The 18530-nt window shown below is 55.7% G+C and overlaps 1 protein-coding gene across 4 annotated transcripts in view; it reads left to right on the forward strand.

The window, feature by feature from the left end:
* Nucleotides 1–2087: 2087 nt before the first annotated feature.
* Nucleotides 2088–18530, forward strand: part of SH2B3 (SH2B adaptor protein 3) — a 46693-nt gene continuing 30250 nt past the window's right edge. For 2 of the 4 annotated variants that reach the window (XM_063784986.1, XM_063784987.1), the window contains exons 1-2: nt 2088–2214; nt 15225–15983. In XM_063784986.1, coding sequence (XP_063641056.1) covers nt 15252–15983 — 732 coding nt within the window. In that variant the 5' untranslated portion in view covers nt 2088–2214; nt 15225–15251. Of the gene's footprint in view, nt 2215–3036; nt 3392–15224; nt 15984–18530 lie in introns of those variants that run through there. The other 2 variants (XM_001145612.8, XM_009426263.4) reach the window with 2 other exon arrangements.

An 18530-nucleotide genomic window follows, 5' to 3' on the forward strand; every position in this document is an offset into this window, starting at 1 on the left:
CCTCGGCCTCCCAAAGTGCTGGGATTACAGGCATGAGCCACCGCGCGTGGCCTGTAATTGTTATTAATCCTGTGAGTCTCCGGCTTTCTGGAACTTGGCCAGCAGGAGGTGTTGGTGTTTTTCACAGCAAAAAGGAAGGGCGGTTGGACCTGCTCCCCTAAGACGGCCTGGCTTGTTTCCGGGAGCTACGGATCAGTCATGGGAATTTGAATAACCCTTTCTCTCCTTAGGTCCCAGTGACCTGCCGAGTGGGAAGAGCCGTGGCTGGCCGGCCTCCCAGTGGCGACGACGACCTCGCTGTGTTCGTGGCAGCGGCACTCTCAAATCTGGGCACGGTGATGGGAAGGTTATTTGTTGGAATCCCTTTGCCTTTCCAAGGGAAAATAAACACAAAAAGTGAGAAGTCTTGGGGTCTCAGCGAGCGCCAAAACAAAAAACTGGACTCTGGCGGGGATGTGGGCAAGAAGCGACTAAGCGAGGAAGGAAACCAGTTTGGGCCTCCGAGAAATCTGGCAGGCGAGAAGGTTTGAACCGTGATTAAAAAGGGGAAGAACCACAAGTCCCAATTTAAGTCAGCAGAGCTGCTGTCTGGGCAGTGAGAGGGAAAGTGCTTGTGGCTGGCAGATTTCAGCAGCCATTTGGCATTGGCTGGGTACCGGGCTGCTCTGTGGGTGCTGCCTGGCAGCTGCATGGCTACAGACAAGTAACTGTTCTCTCTTGGCCGCAGTGTCCCCAGGTATAAGAAAGTGATCAAATAATATGGGATGATCCATTCAGACTTTTTTTTTTTTTTTTTGGAGACAGAGCCTACCTCTGTCTCCCAGGCTCGAGTGCAGTGATGCAATCTTGGCTCACTGCAGTCTCCACCTCCCAGGTTCAAGCGATTCTCCTGCCTCTGCCTCCCCAGTAGCTGGGACTACAGGCGCGTGCAACCATGCCTGGCTAATTTTTGTATTTTTAGTAGAGACAGGGTTTCACCCTGTTGACCAGGCTGGTCTCAAACTCCTGACCTCAGGTGATCCGCTGGCCTCAGCCTCCCAAAGTGCTGAGATTGCAGGTGTGAGCCACTACACCCGGCCTCGTTTAGACTTCATTGACATTGCCCCACCCCATCCCTCTTCCCACATCCTCAGATGCCGTGTGAACAGCTTGAATCCCACACTCCACAGGTCCTTCTCCTCACAACCTCCATGGCACCCTACTGCCCTCAAAATAATTCCCAAAGTCCCCACCAAGACCTTCAAGACACCATGTGATGGGCCCACCTTTGAAACATCATCTCTTACCAGTATAGGTGTCACCACTGCCTTTATGACTTTATTCCAAAGCACCACATGTATTCCCACCTCAGCATCTTTGCACATGCTGTTCCTTTGGCCTGGAATGCTCTTCCCTCAGACGTTATAGCACCTGGATCCTTCTTGTCATGGAGGGTTCTAAGCTCACATGTTAGTTCCGCAGAGGTGTCCTTCCTGAGCCCTGGATCTAAGACATCCCCTTCCAGCTCTCCATCCCGTAATTGTTTTGTCATTGTCATAGCTGATCCCACTTGCTTATTCGTGCCTTATGTCCCCCCACTAGAATATCAGCTCCACGCAGGCAGGGATATCTGTGTTGTTCACTGCTGTGTTCCCAGCGCCTAGAACAGTGCCTGGAAATGTGTGGAAAGCAGATTTTTGTGGCCTTTTTCTTCAAGGTCATTGGACACCAGGAATCCTGTAGCAGACCGCTCCCTTCCCCCATCTACTCGGAGTCTGGAAATCCCCACCTTCTGGGGAACCCCTTCCTGTAGCTCTAAGGTCAGGACTGGGGCCGATTTGTTTAACACAGAGCGCTTCCTGGAGCCAAGCCTCGAGCTAACTGCTTTAATGCATTAACTCACTTAATTCTCACTGCCAGGAGAGTGGGTACACATTATTTCCATTTCATAGGCAAGGAAGTGGAGAGGTACGGAGAAGTCAAGTCATTTGCCCGGGTAGGAAGAGGGGGAGGCAGTGGAATGGAGACACTTGCTGCCTGGGAAGGCTCGAGGTGGCCCCTCCAAGCTGGGGGCGTGGGCGACTTGTTTCCTGTTGGGGGAGGGGGAGAAGAGTACATTCCTCCCTCCCCGCCCTCCCACATGTTGGGGGAGAGGCTGGCTGAGAGCATGTCCCACTCCGGACTAGGGGGAACCCCACTGTCCGTCTCAGCTCCCCATGAGGCCGTGGAGAAAATGTAAGTAGCCCGGGGGCGGGCAGGGGGGTGGGCGCAGAGGCCACGGGAGCCAGCGGTCGGAGAGGGCTTCCTGGAGAAAGATGCACCCCTCCTAGAATTGGGGGACAGGACGGGCGGCCGGAGCGAGGCTGGGCTATACGGGCACCGGCTGTAGCAAAGGCAAAGCTGAGGGCTGGGGCCAGAACCCAAATCGGGGGCCTGGGGCCGTGGCGGGTCGGGTCAGCATGATCGCAGATAGTCAGGGTCGGGCAGGGCTGGGCTCCCTCCCTGGGGCGCTGATGAAAGCCGTGGTCGCTATTGCACGGCCCAGCCCTGCGAGCACTGATAAGGCCCTGCAGGAGGGAGTCAGCAAGGGCGCGCCCCCTGGAGGCCAGGCCCCTCGACCCTGCCCGCCCTAGGCCCCTCGACCCTGCCCGCCCTAGGCCCCGCCCCTTCATCTGGCCCCGCCTCCAGGCGCTGAGGCACCTGGTGACCTGCCGGCGTTGAGTGGGTGGGGCTAAAGTCGCCCCGCCCCTGCGATCCTCACTTCTATCTTCAGACTGTGGGACGCGAAATCGGGTGGGCACGTGGTGGGCGTGGCTTCGCAAGGCCTCGCCTTTTTCCGGACCCGCGCCAGGAGAGCCCTCCGACCCTGGCAGCCGCGGACTAGCGGGATTGGTAGGCGGGGCCAGTCCGGGCTCCGCCCTCATGGCCCGCCCCTCCAGCCGAATCTCCGACTCGCGCGCGGCCTGAGGCGTGGCTCCTGGTGGCCCCGCCCCTGCCCCGCCCCTGTCGCGGCCGCCCTCCCCCGCCGGGCTCCGCTCGCACGGCCGGTTCCTCTTTACATAACGGCGCGGGGCGGCATGGGCCCGGGCCACCGCCTCCGCCCGGCTGCCCGCCCGGACTGTCGCGGCCCGCGGTGGCGACGGCGGCCGCTGCAAAGTTTCCCCGGCGGCGGCGGCCCGGGGGCGCATCCTCCCGCAACTGTCAAGCGCTGGCGGCGGAAATGATGAGGCGCTGGCCATTTTCCGAGCCCGGGTTTCCTGCCTGAGCCCCGCTCGAGCGAGCCGCGAGCGAGGAGCCGGCGGGCGGGAGAGGACGCGCCCAGGGCGGGGGCCCGCCCGCCCCCTCGGGATTTCGGGGGCCCGGGGGCGCGCGACGCCATGGGCCGGCCGGGCCCAGAGCTCCTGTCTCTCAGGTGAGCCCGCGTTTGCCCGCGCTCCCCTCCTCCGGGGCCGGGAGGGCTTTTGTGGGGAAAGGGGAGGCCCCGTGTCCAGTTCTGCCCGGGCTCTGCGCGTCACCCCCAGCCCAAAATACTGCCCTGCAGCCAACTCAGATGGAGGCGTTCCGGGGTGACGGCTCCCAGCGCCTACGACCCCCCACTCAGCCACTACCCCCACCCACACACGTGTTAGGGAGAGCGTTGGGGTAACTGAGGCCGTGGGATGGGGGAGAGGGCATCGCTGACGCCCCCAGCCCACCCTACGGTAGCCTCGCCGGTTGGGGGCGGCCCTCCCCTCAACTTGTGCCTGGGGAGGAGCGGTCAGGGGTCACCCATTGCTACCCTGAAAGTGAAAGTAGTCAAACTGAGGCTGTGAGCACAGATGAGCCCTTGGGTGTGGGGGCAGCGGGGGAGGATGCGCCGGCCCCTCCCCATTCCCCATTCCGGGCCATGTGGCTAAGAGGGTAGCGCCCTGATTCAGGAAGCCCCTCTCCCCAGTTCCTGCACTGCCGAGGTCGACCGGGCCAGGCCCCCGCATGCTGCTGAATTGGGCGGTTCACCAGGGCTAGGCGTCCCAGAGACAGGTTTCTGGTATTGATCCTCTCACACCTCTTGCCTGGGGTTCCCTGGGAATCCCCCGACCAAAAAACGTCTGGAGTGGGTGTTGGTCTTCTAGATCCGCACGGTAGGGATGGTATTTCAGAGGTCTCTGATGCCTGGTGCAGAAATCCCCTTCCCTCCCTTCCCTTCCTCCGGCCAGGGGAGCTTTGTTTTGAGGGAGGGGGACTGCATTTGAGGAACTGGAGAGGAGGGTCTGCCTGCCTGTCCCGCTTCTTTTTTTCTTTAGTTTCCTCATTCTCCTGTTTCTCTTCCCCATTCCCAGCCACAATGATGTAGGTGAGGAGGTCACTGCCTGCAGCTGGGGGCCTCCAGGGAGGGGCACGGCCAGGCTGGGCTGAGTGGGAGGAAGTGAAATCTGGTGGGGGGTTCAGAGCAGAGGCCCCGGCAAGGCAATGTCGGCAAGGCCAGCTTTGGTGGCAGGAGGGACCGAGATCTGACCCGCAGCCCCTCGCCGGGGAGATGACAGTTCCCTAACACCGGCTAGCAGCCAGGCCTCAGGGCCCCTGCCAGGGCAGTGGGCCTGTGGGTCTCCAGGGATGCAGGCGCAGGTTGTGTCTGGGTTTCCCATCACTGACCTGGCTGCCTGAGTGGAAACAGCTCTGGAGGCTCCTCGGGACCTGCCCTTGTGGAGGGAGAGCCGTCAGAGGCCACCTGGGCAGGCTGGGCTAGGAGGATGAGAGCCAGGGCCTACTGGGGGAAGTTGGAAGGGTTTTTAGTGCACTTTTCCTGAGCCTTTTCCCACTACCCCCTCTGGGAGGGAAAATCCTTCTGAGCCAAAGGGTGAGCATTCCTAGAACTTTTGTGAGTCCCTGTGGGCCACAGAGCGGCCAGCTGGGAAGGGGCTGGCTCAGAGCATCAGCAGCTGGGGGCTCAGGCTCTGCAGGGGCTCAGCAGGAAGTGGAGGAGGATAGTGAGGAGGGTCCTGGGGACTGTGCTTTGCTGCTCCTACTGCCTTCGTTCAGCTGAAGGCGTGGGCAAGTGACTCTGCCCTCAGTTTCCCTCTGTGTAAAATGGGGGAATAACAGGTTTGCAGTGGAGATTTAATGAGCCAGTGTGTAATGAGCACCTGCTGCCTGGCAAAGAGAGGTTCAGTTGCAGGTGGTGGTGGTGGTAGTGGTGATTTTATCATTGCCTTCATTAGTGTTACTGTTATTGGCTATGAGGTGTTCCTTCAGTAGTCTCCCTTGAGCATCTCTTGCATACATAGCACTGGAATTTCCTGGGTCTTTGGGAGCAGAATTTTGAAGATCTGGGCACTTCCTTAGCTATAAGGCCTTGCTTAACTGCCCCACCTCAGTTTCCTCATCTGTGAAATGGGTGTGCTAATAGTACCTACTTCCTAGAGTCATGGGAACCATGAATGAGTGAATTCACAGTGTCCAGAGTGGCTTGGTCAGGAGGAAGAGAAGAAGTAGCCTTGGGGCCGGAATGATCTTTTTTGTTGTGGGTGTTAGCTCTGCCGGCTTTCTTTCCTCATCCCCCCACCCCCACCCCCACGCCTCTCAAACCTGGGCCTGATCCTCCTCCTCCGATAAATAGAACTTTTGAGTACAAATCAGATCCCACAGGACTGCTGGGCCCTTGGATTTCTGGCTCCCGCTGTGCCACCCCCAGACATTCTCCATATCCCAGGTGGAGCAGAGCCGGAGGCACTTGGAGGGACCTCCTCGCTGCCAGTCTCAGTGCCACCTGTCTGTGGTGAGGGGAGACCAGGTGCCCTCCCCAGCCAAGGTGGGGAGGGTCAGTGAAGGGGGTCTCAGGGACATAGTAGGGAGCTGTCCCACAGTCTGGGCCAATACAGCTCCTTTTGCTGGAAACACCTTTGGGACCCAGTTTACATGACCCCACACCCTTCTGAGGGCTGGTGTTCATGAGGGTCTCCCATTGCTGGGAATCCTTGGGTTGATCACTTAACCTCTCTGAGGCAATTGAGACAACATCTGTGAAAGGCTTTAACAGCTGTGCACTTGCTGTGACATGGCACATAAGGCACTGAGCGCTGAGCCTGGCACTCAATTAACAATAGTAGATATTATTGCTATTAATAAAACGAGAGGCTTTTCCTGCTAAATTCCCACTTCTCCCTGGTAGCAGTATGGACTTTAGGGCCGAATCTGGGCTCTGCCAGCTTCCAGGTGTGAGGTCCTAGGCAGGTTACCTGGCTTCTCTGATCTGGACCTCGCCTGCCCGATGGAAGCCAAGAGTTCCAGCCTCCCCAGGGTGGGTGTGTGAAGTACAGTGTCAGGACTGGAACTGTGTTGGCTGTACTTGCTCTGGCTGTGTGATCTTGGGCTGGTCCCTTAGCCTCTCTGAGCCACAGGTCTTTTTGTCTATGAAATAGGGGGGTTGCCAACTCCCTGTTAGGGTGGTTTTGAGAAAAGGAGGCATGCACAGTGCCCGGCATGCAATTGGCACTCAATAAGTGCAAGCCATTGCTGTTCATGCCCAATAGGGGCTGGCACTTAATTGCCAGGTTTCCTGGGAAAACGGTCCCCAAGGGCCCGCGGGCGTTCAGCATCTTTGACGAGGCAGGGCAGGAAGCCGCTGCCGTCTGGCAGACTGGAGACGCCTGCCTCGGCGAGTCCAGAGGTGCAGTGCTAGCTGCTCATTCCCTGCAAGGCCCCATTCCTCACTACCCACCCTTCCCAAGGAAACTGAGGCGGGCAGGCTGCCCAGGGGAAGTGACTCAGCCGGGGTCACTTGCTGAGTCAGGCCTTATTGGACCCAGGAGTCCTGCACCCCAGCTCCCCAGCTTCCCGGGGCTTGAGATCCCTTGGAGACTGAGCAGGTCCTGAGGCCTGGCAGCAGGACCAGGCCACCACTGGACATCTGCTCAATGGGGCCCTGCTGCTGGGGTGACAAGCATCCCTCTACCAGGGCTCCAGGGTTCTGCTGGCCACCACTAGCCATCCTTCCTCCCAGCAGGGGCAGAGGACACTTCCCCAGGGGAACAGGTCCTCCTGGTGCGCCCCCCACTCCCCGCCCCAGCCGGAAACCCGGCAGCTGAGCAGTTGGATAGAAGATTTTTCCTCCCACGCCACCCTGTCAGGGGTCGGCCAGCAGGGCCGGGCCACAGGCTTCCTTGTGAGCCAGGCCTGGAGCCCCTGGGGGCCCACCCGGATGTGGCCACCCCCCGGCTGGCCAGTGGGGAGCCGGCTGCTGCCCAGGACATGTGTCCCCAGGGAGGCCTGGGAGGGAGGAAGTCTATGCCCTCCTCACAGGGGCTGACTCACAGGCGCCCAATGGGGGGCCCCAGCTGGGAGACTGGGAATGTGATCAGGGAGGTGGACACACAAGGGGACCTCTGACATGGGATCTGCCCTTTCAGAGCTCACACACTGGTGTCATCTCAAGGAGGAGAGGCCCAGAGAGGGCAGTGTATGCTGCGAGAGGCGAGGTAATTGAGGGCTTACGCATGTCCCTCCTGATGTCCCCAAGTAGCACGTGGGGAGGAGGTTCACCCACAGGCTGCCCTCCTAGGGTCTCCCCTGTCTGCCCTCAACCCAGAGGCAGTGAAAGGAAGAAGCCACGGCCTTGGGATGGGGGGCGTGTGGGATTCTGACGGTGCTGCCTGTCCGCAGGGAGATGGTTCTTGGCTTTCCCTACCTCCTGAAACCTAGCTGGGGCGGTGGCTGGGATGTCAGGCTGGCGGTGTGGGCAGAGGAAGCCAGAGGACATTTCCTGTTCTGGCAGACTGTGCTGGCCTGATAAATGTCCCCGGGGCACAAGGTGACCCCAGCAAGGGTGCATCAGTGTCCAGCCAGCTGCCCCGTGGCCTGGGGTAGAACCCACCTCTCTGCCTCCCCAGGGACCCTGCCTTCGCCCCCTGCTTCCCGTGGGCATCTCTGCGTCTGGCAACTTGAATGCTGTGAAAGGGCAGCAGGCCGCCTGCCAGGCAGTGTGTGTCAGAATCCCACAACTCTCTGGGCCTCCTTAGGCCACAGGGTCTGGACTCTATGAACAGTTGGTGCTAGGCATGGGGAAGATAGAAATGTTCCTTGTGGCCTAGATTCAACCAGGAGGCCTCCCTGGAGGAAGTGTCCCCTCTGAAGGTGTGAGACTTCCTGCCTATATCTGTGAGCAGGGGCAGGGGAGAGTGGAGGCTCTGGACTGGCCCAATTTAACTTCATTTACCACACTTTAAGAAATCTTCCCCAGGCTGGGAGCAGTGGTTCACACTTGTAATCCCAGCACTTTGGAAGGTCAAGGTGGGAGGATCACTTGAGCCCAGGAGTTTGAAACCAGCCTGGGCAACATAGTGAGACCCTGTCTCTACCAAAAAAAAAAAAAAAAAAAAAAACAACTGGGTATGGTGGCACATGGCTGTGGTCCCAGATACTTGGAAGGATTGCTTAAACCCACAAGGTCATGGTTGCAGTGAGCTGTGATCATGCCACTACACTCCAGCCTGGGTGACAGTCAGACCTGTCTCAAAGAAAGAAGAAAAAAAAAAATCCTCCCCAAGCCTCAGCAGGGGAATTCCTACCATGGATAAAGGCTTTCTCTGCATGTGGGCCTGATCATTAAAAGGAAAATTTCAGCCTCCCGAATTATACTATTATCCAGGGTGATTAGATAGAGGAGAGGCTGAGAAGCCCTGATCTCAGGGGGGCATGGATTAAGGGGACCCCACAGCTCAGCCAGGTTCCCAGCGATTCAAGGTCCTGCGATTTCTCACCGACTTGGTGGCTCCAGGGTGCCTGGGGCTGGCTGTGCTTCTTGGGGAGCACCAGGTACCACTGCTGCTTCAAGGCCCTCAAAAGCCCTCTGGTGGACCCGGTTGTGTTCTGATCTTGGGGTCCTGAGATGCAGACACCCCCCAGCCCCAGCTGGTGGACGTGCAGCTAGCTGCCTCCATGTATTTGCTGCAGGGAGGGAATTGGGGGTGGGGGACGAGGATGCACCAGGCTGAGTTATTCCTTCTGCACATCATTCTGCCCCTCACCTGGCTGCAGGATTTGGGGAAACCCTGGAGACCCCCATAGCTGGGAGGTTCCTGCCCCAGAAGGAAGCCTGAGCAGGTGAGGGGGGTCTCCTGGGTGCTAGGGCCCCTCTGTTGGGAAGGTGGTTTATTTCTCTGGCTGACCAGGCTCCCCCGAAGCTCTGTGCTGGGATAGAAGTGTCCCAAAGACACCCTGCCCCCAACTCATACCCTACAGTCGAAGCCTGAGGGCCCCAGGTCCCCCTGGCGTGATCATCATTGCTTCCTGTCCACAGCTTGTCAGCCCCTGATCCCAGGGTTGTCACCATCTGATCAATTGCTTTTTCTCTGAGCCTGGCACATAGTAAGCACTCAATAAACGCCACTGCCTGGGCCAGGGTCAGGGAGGGATCCACCTTCCTGTGGCCTGGCTGCCCTCCTGGCCAAAAAACCTCCCTGGTACAGTCCCTTCCATAGCTTGGGCTACAGCTGACTGCTCTGGGCTGGCAACTTCCTGCCCGGAGCAGCCTGAGCAGCCGCCTCTCCCCTGAGAAGATCTTTTGTTCCAGCTCCCCATGACGCCCCGAGCCCAGCCCATGAGGCAGGCCCCCCTGTGGCTTCCCATGGCAGGCGAGCCTGACTCCGAGGCTGGAGCTCTTTTCTAACAGTGATAGTAAGAAAATAGCAGCAGCCACTTATGAGCCCCGTGCCAAGCACACTGCAGACATCAGTTCTTTTTTTCTTATAGAGATATGGTCTGCTTCTGTCACTCAGGCTGGAGTGCAGTGGTGTGATCACAGCTCACTGCAGCCTCGACCTCCTGGGCTCAAGCAGTCTTCCCGCCTCAGCCTCCTGAGTAGCTGGGACTACAGGCCCAGCCACCATGCCAGGCTAATTTTTTTGTATTTATAGTAGACATAGGGTTTCATCATGTTGCCCAGCTTGGTCTCGAACTCTGGGGCTCAAGCAATCCTCCCGCCTTGGCCTCCCAAGGTATTGAGATTATAGGTGTGAGCCACTGAGCCCAGCCTCTCATTTTTGTTTTCTTCCTTTTGCCCTGTGACAGTTTTCCTGATCATTGGTGGGTTTGGGACCTGGACAGAGCTACTGCCGACTCCTGACTCCAGCTGGAGCTGAATGAGACTTTTATATTCTCTCCTCTGGGACTCACTCATTCATCCAATAAGCATTCATTGGGAAGTGAGCCCTTCTTGTGTGCATTTAGGCACTGATCAGACATTTTGGGGGTCCCTTCTGTGTGGGGGTCTCTATAATCACTAGCTATGGGGCCGCTCTGTTTCAGCTTCCCCATCTGTAAAATGGAAGTAATCGTTGGACCTACCTCCTAGGGCTGTTAGGAACCTTGGGAGAGGTGATATTTTGTAAAAGTAGTTAGAAAAATGCCTGATATGATCTTGGCATGGTGCCATGAGCCTGTAGTTGCAGCTACTCTGGAGGCTAAGGCAGGAGGATCTCTTGAGCCCAGGAGTTCGAGGCAGCAGTGAGCTATGATTGTGCCACTGCACTCCAGCCTGGAAGACAGAGTGAGACCCTGTCTCTAAAAAGAGAAAGAAAAATGTCTGATGTGTAGCAGATGCTCAGTAAATGCCATTGTTCTTATGGGAGGACTGGTGAAGGGGCCCAATGAGGGGGGTTCCCAGCCGTTGCCTGGGCAGTGAGGGACCTGGAGTGGGCGCAGCTGTTTTGAGGAAGGCTCCTGCCAGGGTTTGGCCCTGCAGTTGGGCTTCAAGACTCTGACATACAGGACTGTGCGGAAGGTAGGACGGCCCAGGGGGCGGGGGAGGTTGGTTCATGCTGGTTGCCACGCATCTGCCGGGAGAGCAAGAGTTTGCAAATCCAACTGATCTCTTGCATTCATATGTTCATTCATTCAAGAGGCATTCATTGAGCTCCTGCTGTATGCTAGGAGCTGGAGATGAAGCAGGGAATGACTCATGGAACTCAGTCTGTTGGAGAGATAGTCACTAATAAAAGCATCCTGTCAAGTGATAATGTGTGACCAGTGTGCTGAAGGTCAAGTTCAGTTGGGAGCTCAGAAGAGGCTTCTCTTATGTGCAATTGGAAGCAGACAGGGCAGAGGGAATGGCTCATGCCAACACCCACAGGCAGCTGGCGTGACTAGCGGCAGATCGTGTAGGTGGGGCAGGAGCCTGGGTCTGGAATCACAGCTCTCTGGGCATCCTCCAAGCCACGAGGGCAGTGCCTGTCTCACCTGTGTCAAGGCTGGGTGTGGGGAACAGTAGGATTGACCAAGAACAGGTGCCCTCATGCAGGGGTAAGACCCTCCCCCCTTCAGGGACAGGAAGAACATGGTGGCCAAGGGCAGATGTGGCCCCTCCCTCTCCCTTCCCATCTGCCTGACAGCTTTTAGTGACTACTTACTGTGTGCAAAGTACCTACTGTGTGCGGGTCCCAAGGACCCTGTGATGTACAAAACTGTCGACTGTAGCAGGGCACGGTGGCTCATGCCTGTAATCCCAGCACTTTGGGAGGCCAAGGTGGGAGGGCTGCTTGAGCCCAGGAGTTTGAGACCAGCCTAGGCAACATAGTGAGACCCCATCTCTACAAAAAATACAAAAAATAACCAGGTGTCGTGGTGTGTGCCTATAGTCTTAGCACTTTGGGAGGCCAAGATGAGCATAGCTTGAGCCTGGGAGGTCTAGGCTGCGGTGAGCCATGATTATGCCACTGCACTCCAGCCTGGGTGACAGAACAAGACCCTGTCTCAAAAAAAAAAAAAAACATTGTCGACTCTGCATGGCCCCCTTCCATCGAGGGCAGAGGCACCTACTTGTGCTTTTTGGGGTTTCTCGTGGAGATCGGCTGTGGGGGTTCCACCATGGCCTCATGTGACAGGGGCACCCTTTGTTGCCACTGCCCTGCAGACATGCCCAGCGGGACATGGCCACATGCAGAGACGGTGCCTGTGGAGGGGTGTGTGGCAGAGAGAACCCCATTTGCAGGTTCGCATCTCCACCTTGCATTCCCTTTCATGGGTTCCTTACAAGGTGGATGCCATGCTGCCACCTGGTTGGCAGATGAGGAAATCCAGGTTCAGAGAGGTTGAGTCAGGCATCAGGAGCCACACAGCCAATACGTGTCCCCCTTTGTAATGTGAGCCCTGGGAGAGCAGTGTTCGTCTGTGCTGTTCACCGTGGTATCTCGGGGCCTAGCCTGGTGTCTGGCACACAGTAGGCCCTCAGTAACACCTGAAGAGAGGATGAAGGAGGGGGTGATTGGAGGCAGCAATTGTACCCAGGCCCCTGTGGCTCTGTAGCTTGTGTTGTGCAGCCACTACCCCTGCCCAGGGAGTGAGTCACTGGAGTGGCACTGCTGTTCATTCAGGGTGTGCTGATATCAGGGATCTGGGGCCCAGTTTTGTGCCCGAGTAGGGAGAGCATTTCTTCTCCATCTTGAAGAGCGACATGGATATGTGGTCTCCAGCAGGGGCCCAGGCCCAGCGAGGGTCAGGAGGAAGGAAGGATGGTGCCCACAGAGGTCCCAACTGTTCTGCACCGTGGATAGCAGAGGGGTGGGGGGTCTCAGTGCCATTCTGGTGATGTTGTGCCTAAGGAAAGGCCCTCTGGCCATGGGAGGAGAAGGATGCTCCAGTTGAGATGGGCAGGCAAAGGTCTGCTAGTCCTGAGGGTCCCCTGTCAGTGCAGGAAATCCCTCTGGACCCCCTGTGACTTTTGTTAATTTATTCCTTTTTATTTTTTGTTTTATATTTATTTTTGTTTTTGTTTTTGTGTGTGTGATTTTTTTTTTTTTTTCCAGGACAGAGTCTCGCTCTGTCACCCAGGCTGGAATGCAGTGGCATGATCTCAGCTCATTGCAACCTCTGCCTCCCAGGTTCAAGTGATTCTCCTGCCTCAGCCTCCCGAGTAGCTGGCATTACAGGCAAACACCACTACACCCAGCTAATTTTTGTATTTTTAGTAGAGGCGAGGTTTCACCATGTTGGCCAGGCTGGTTTCGAATTCCTGACCTCAGGTGATCCACCCACCTAAGCCTCCCAGAGTGCTGGGATTACAGGTGTGAGCAGCTGCCCCCGGCCCATTTATTTATTTATTTATTTATTTATTTATTTAGAGACAGAGTCTCGCTCTGTTGCCCAGGCTGGAGTCCAGTGGCGTGATCTCGGCTCACTGCAAGCTCCGCCTCCCGGGCTCATGCCATTCTCCTGCCTCAGCCTCCCCAGTAGCTGGGACTACAGGCGCCTGCCACCACCCCCCGCTAATTTTTTTGTATTTTTACTAGAGACGGGGTTTCACCGTGTTAGCCAGGATAGTCTTGATCTCCTGACCTCGTGATCTGCCCGCCTCGGCCTCCCAAAGTGCTGGGATTACAGGCGTGAGCCACCGTGCCCGGCCCTATGTTTATTTTTTAGACACCAATAATATACTCTCACCGCAACATGGAAATAACAACAATGTCAGCCAGTCTTTATGAAGCATTTTCTACGTTCTAGGGCTTTACAGCTATCAATTCATGCTCATAATATGCCTATGAAGTAGGCATGATCATGGTTCCCCTCTTACAGATGGAGAAACTGAGGTAGAGAGTAATCATGTAAGTCACTTAAGGTCCCATAACTAATAAGTTGTTGCTGGGTTTTTTTTTGTTTTTTTGTTTTTTGTTTTGAGACGGGGTCTTGCTCTATCACCCAGGCTGGAGTGCAGTGGCACCATCTCAGCTCACTGCAACCTCCACCTCCTGGATTCAAGCATTTCTCCTGCCCCAGCCTCCCAAGTAGCTGGGACTACAGGCGCCCGCCACCACAGCCGGCTAATTTTTGTATTTTTAGTAGAGACGGGGTTTCACCACGTTGGCCAGGCTGGTCTCTAACTCCTGACCTCAAGTAATCCACCTGCCTCGGCCTCCCAGAGTGCTGGGATTACAGGCATGAGCCACCTCGCGTGGCTGGTGCTGGGATTTGAACCCACATTCCAGAATCTGTGTTCTTAGCCATCCTTGCTAGAGATAAGCAGTAACAGGCTTCTTGGTTACTTCCCCGCCATCCCCACATCCCAATTCTGATTCCTCCCCAGAGGTACCCACTGTTTCAGGATGAGTTTGCTTCTGCCAGACCTTTCTTGCCCACCATTTACAAAATGTTTGTGTACACATAAACATTAGTAGTTTGGTTTTATGTATGTTCATGTAAATGGGATTGTCTAGGGTGTCTTGTTCTGCCGTTTGCTTTTTCGCTTAGTGAATAGCCCTGCAGCTCTCCCAGAGGTGGTGGGGTGGGTCTTCCTCACTCTTTCCCCCTGATGCAGTCTTCCAGCCTATAGATGGGCCAGATTCTTTCACTAGTCTCCAGCTGGTGGGCATTTAGGTTGTTTCTAGTTTTTCCCCATTATAAACGTTTTAGCAGGAAATATGTAGCAGGGAGCAAGTATTTCTCTTGAATATTTAAAAGTGGGATTCCTAGAGCCTGATTGCTCTGGCTAGGACTGTCAGTACTGTGTTAAATAGAAGTGACCAGAGTGGGCATCCTTTTCTCATCCCTGGCCTTAAAGGAAAAGTTGTCAACTTTTCACCATTAAGTACAATGTTAACTGTGTGCTTGTCATATAGGGCCTTTATTTTATTTATTTATTTATTTATTTATTTTTTGAGACAGGGTCATTCTGTTGCCTGGGCTGGCGTTCAATGGCTGATCATGGCTTACTGCAGCCTTGACTTCCTCAGGCTCCCAAGTAGTTAGGACTACAGGTGCACGTGCTGCAACGCCAACTCATTTTTGTGTTGGTTTTTTTGGAGAGATGGGCTTTCACCATGTTGCCCAGGCTGGTCTCAAACTCCTGGGCTCAAGTGATCCTCCTGCCTCAGCCTCCCAAAGTGCTGGGATTACAGGCCTGAGCCTCCGAGCTCAGCCTTTATATAGGGCCTTCAGTGTGTTGAGGTACAACATACCATCTATGCTTAATTTGTTGAAAATTTTTATCATAAAGATATGTTGAATTTTGTCAAATACTCTCTCTGCATCTATCGAGATGATCATATGGTTTTTGTACTTCAAAAGCAGGATTCCAGAGTCTAGAATCAATTCTGCCAAATTGGCCATGCCCCTTACAGAATGCCACTTGGTAGGGGAGTGCGTGTTTCCCTGCATCTTCACCAGCACTGGGTGTTATGGTCGCGTTGGATTTCTGCTGTGGTGCTCGGTGTGTAACGGGGCCTACACCTGCTTACCCACCTGCTTACTCCTTGTCGCCCGCCCACCCACGTGTCTTTCAGCCCGGCCGCACCACCTGGGTCTCCGCCATGAACGGGCCTGCCCTGCAGCCCTCCTCGCCCTCTTCCGCGCCCTCAGCCTCCCCGGCGGCGGCCCCGCGGGGCTGGAGCGAGTTCTGTGAGTTGCACGCCGTAGCGGCGGCCCGGGAGCTGGCCCGCCAGTACTGGCTGTTCGCCCGGGAGCATCCGCAGCACGCGCCGCTGCGCGCCGAGCTGGTGTCGCTGCAGTTCACCGACCTCTTCCAGCGCTACTTCTGCCGCGAGGTGCGCGACGGACGGGCGCCGGGCCGCGACTACCGGGACACAGGCCGTGGGCCCCCAGCCAAGGCCGAGGCGTCCCCGGAGCCAGGCCCCGGCCCCGCCGCCCCTGGCCTGCCCAAGGCCCGCAGCTCTGAGGAGCTGGCCCCGCCGCGGCCGCCCGGGCCCTGCTCCTTCCAGCACTTTCGCCGCAGCCTCCGCCACATCTTCCGCCGCCGCTCGGCCGGGGAGCTGCCAGCGGCCCACACCGCTGCCGCCCCCGGGACCCCCGGAGAGGCTGCTGAGACCCCCGCCCGGCCTGGCCTGGCCAAGAAGCTCCTGCCCTGGAGCCTGGCCCGGGAGCCGCCACCCGAGGCGCTGAAGGAGGCGGTGCTGCGCTACAGCCTGGCCGACGAGGCCTCCATGGACAGTGGGGCACGCTGGCAGCGCGGGAGGCTGGCGCTGCGCCGGCCCCCGGGCCCCGATGGCCCCGACCGCGTGCTGGAGCTCTTCGACCCACCCAAGGTAAGTAAGCCCTGCCCGCGGGGTTGCGCACTGCACTGCGCCCTTCGCCTTCGCCCTGGGGAGAGCGCGGGCTGGGGAGGTGTGATGGCTTTCCAGCTGGTGGCCACAGAGTGTCCAGAGGGAACTAGGCCCTCTTAAAAAAGAACTTTTAGGCTGAGTGCAATGGCTTATGCCTGTAATCCCAGCACTTTGGGAGGCCGAGGCAGGAGGATCGCTTGAGCCCAGGACTTCGAGACCAGCTTGGGCAACTTAGCGAGACCCTCTCTCTATAAAAAATTAGCCAGGTGTGGTGGCACGTGCCTGTGGTCCCAGCTGTTCGGGAGACTGAGAAGGGAGGATGACTTGAGCCCAGGAGGTGGAGGCTGCAGTGAGCCGTGATCATGCCAACACACTCCAGGCCTGGGTGACGGAGTAAGACCCTGTCTCTAAATAAATACAATAAAAAAGAACTTTTTATTTTAGAATTTTAGATTTACAGGCCAGGTGCAGTGGGTCACGCCTGTAACCCCAGCACTTTGGGAGGCCAAGGTGGGCAGATCATTTGAGGCCAGGGGTTCAAGACCAGTCTGGCCAACATAGTGAAACCCTGTCTCTACTAAAAATATAAAAAATTAGCTGAGCACAGTGGCGCACGCCTGTAATCCCGGCTACTTGGGAGGCTGAGTCAGGAGAATCACTTGAACCTGGGAGGGAAGGTTACAGTGAACCAAGATTGCACCACTGTATTCCAGCCTTGGTGACAGAGTGAGACTCTGTCTCAAAAAAAAAAAAATTTTTTTTAGACTTCCAGGAAAGTTGCAAAGATAGTAGTGTTCCTCTACACATGGTACCCAGCTTCACCGAAGGTTCACATCTTACGCTGCTGTGTACCTTGGTTGTAGCTAAGGAACCAGCACGGGTACATCACTGTTAGCTAAATGCCACTGTTCCTTTGGCTTTGCCAGTTTTTCTCTAATGTCCCTTTTCTGTTCCAGCTCGCCCCCCAGGATACCACATGAGGTTTAGTCGTTACGTCTCCTTAGGCGCCTCTTGGCTGTAACAGTTTCCAACCCTCTATTGCTGATAGCCTTGGCAGTTTTGAGGAGTACCAGTCAAGGATTTTGTACAATGTCCAGGGACACCTTTTTGCCTTCACATTTGGGTGTCATGTGGGCTGGTAGCAGGTCACTCTGAGATCCTTGAAAACTCTGACTCAGACTGGTATTGACAGATTGGTGTTTTATTTCCAGAGGGCTCAAAACCTTCAGAGAATTTCTCTGCACCTCCTGTGCCTTGGTGATATTTTGCAAGTTAAAAAGAATTTGTCCTTTGGCAAAACCCCATTGCTACAAAAAATACCAAAATTAGCTGGGCGTGGTGGTGTACGCCTGTGGTCCCAGCTACTCTGGAGGCTATGGTGGGAAGATCGCTTGAGCCCAGAAGACCAAGGCTGCAGTAAGCCAAGATCGCACCACAGCACTACAGCCTGGGTGACAGAGCGAGACCCTGTCTCAAAAAAAAAAAAAAAAAAAAAAAAAGTTCTTTTCCTTCACAGCTGGCTTAATTCCTACTGTGCTGTTGAGGCTGAAAGGTCACTGTGTTCTACTCACCTGCCAGGCTCCATCTTTGACTCAGGTATGCATGACAGGACCATATGGCTTTCATCTAATTGCTCTCTCTTTGGGATCCTGTTACGTGGTAGGGCCTTACTCTAGAGCATGAGCAAAACCGATGTGATACTGGCCCTGAGGGGCTCACGATGTGGGTGGAGGAAACCTATGGTTACTCTTTCATTCATTCGACAGATATTTATGGAGCACCTACTATGTGTTAGGCACATGCTAGGTTCTGGGGGACCAGGCGGGTCTAGTGGAGGCTGTTGAGGAAATAAACCCACAGATGAGCATGGAATTAAAAATGGTAAATTGTGTTCTAAAACTGGTAAACTGTGTTCTAAAGGAAAAGCAATGGGGTCTCTGGGAGGATAACTGAGGGGTCCCGGTTTGGTGGTTTGGGAGAGTCATCCAAGAATCCTTTGAAGTAACGTTTTCAAACTGACTGTGGCGTAACATGCAGACCTGGAAGTGCATGAAGTATGAGACACATCTGAAGCTCTGTGTTTCCGTGTGTGTGCAACGCAAGTGACCAGCACCCCAGAGGGCTCCTTCATGCCTCCCCAGGCCAGTGCCCTGTACCCCCATACATACCACCTCTTATCACCACAGGTTCGATTTCTCTGTTCTTGAACGTCATGTGAATGGAATCACACAGTAGGTTGCCTTTGTTTTATTTTATTATTTATTTTGAGACAGGGTCTCACTGTGTCACCTAGGCCGGAGTGCAGTGGTGTGATCATGGCTCACTGTAGCCTCAACCTCCCAGCCTCAGGTTATTTTCGTGCCTCAGCCTCCCCAGTAGCTGGGATCACTGTCACGTGCCACCACTCCCAGCTAATAAATGGGTTGCCTTTTATTTCTGGCTCCTTTTGCCCAGCATAATGTTTTAGAGATTGATCACATTGATCGTACATGTCAATAGTGTCTTTTTTTTCTTTTTTTTTTTGAGACA

This window comes from Pan troglodytes, chromosome 10 (genome assembly GCF_028858775.2).
Source record: "Pan troglodytes isolate AG18354 chromosome 10, NHGRI_mPanTro3-v2.0_pri, whole genome shotgun sequence".
In the NCBI taxonomy this organism is placed as follows: domain Eukaryota; kingdom Metazoa; phylum Chordata; class Mammalia; order Primates; family Hominidae; genus Pan; species Pan troglodytes.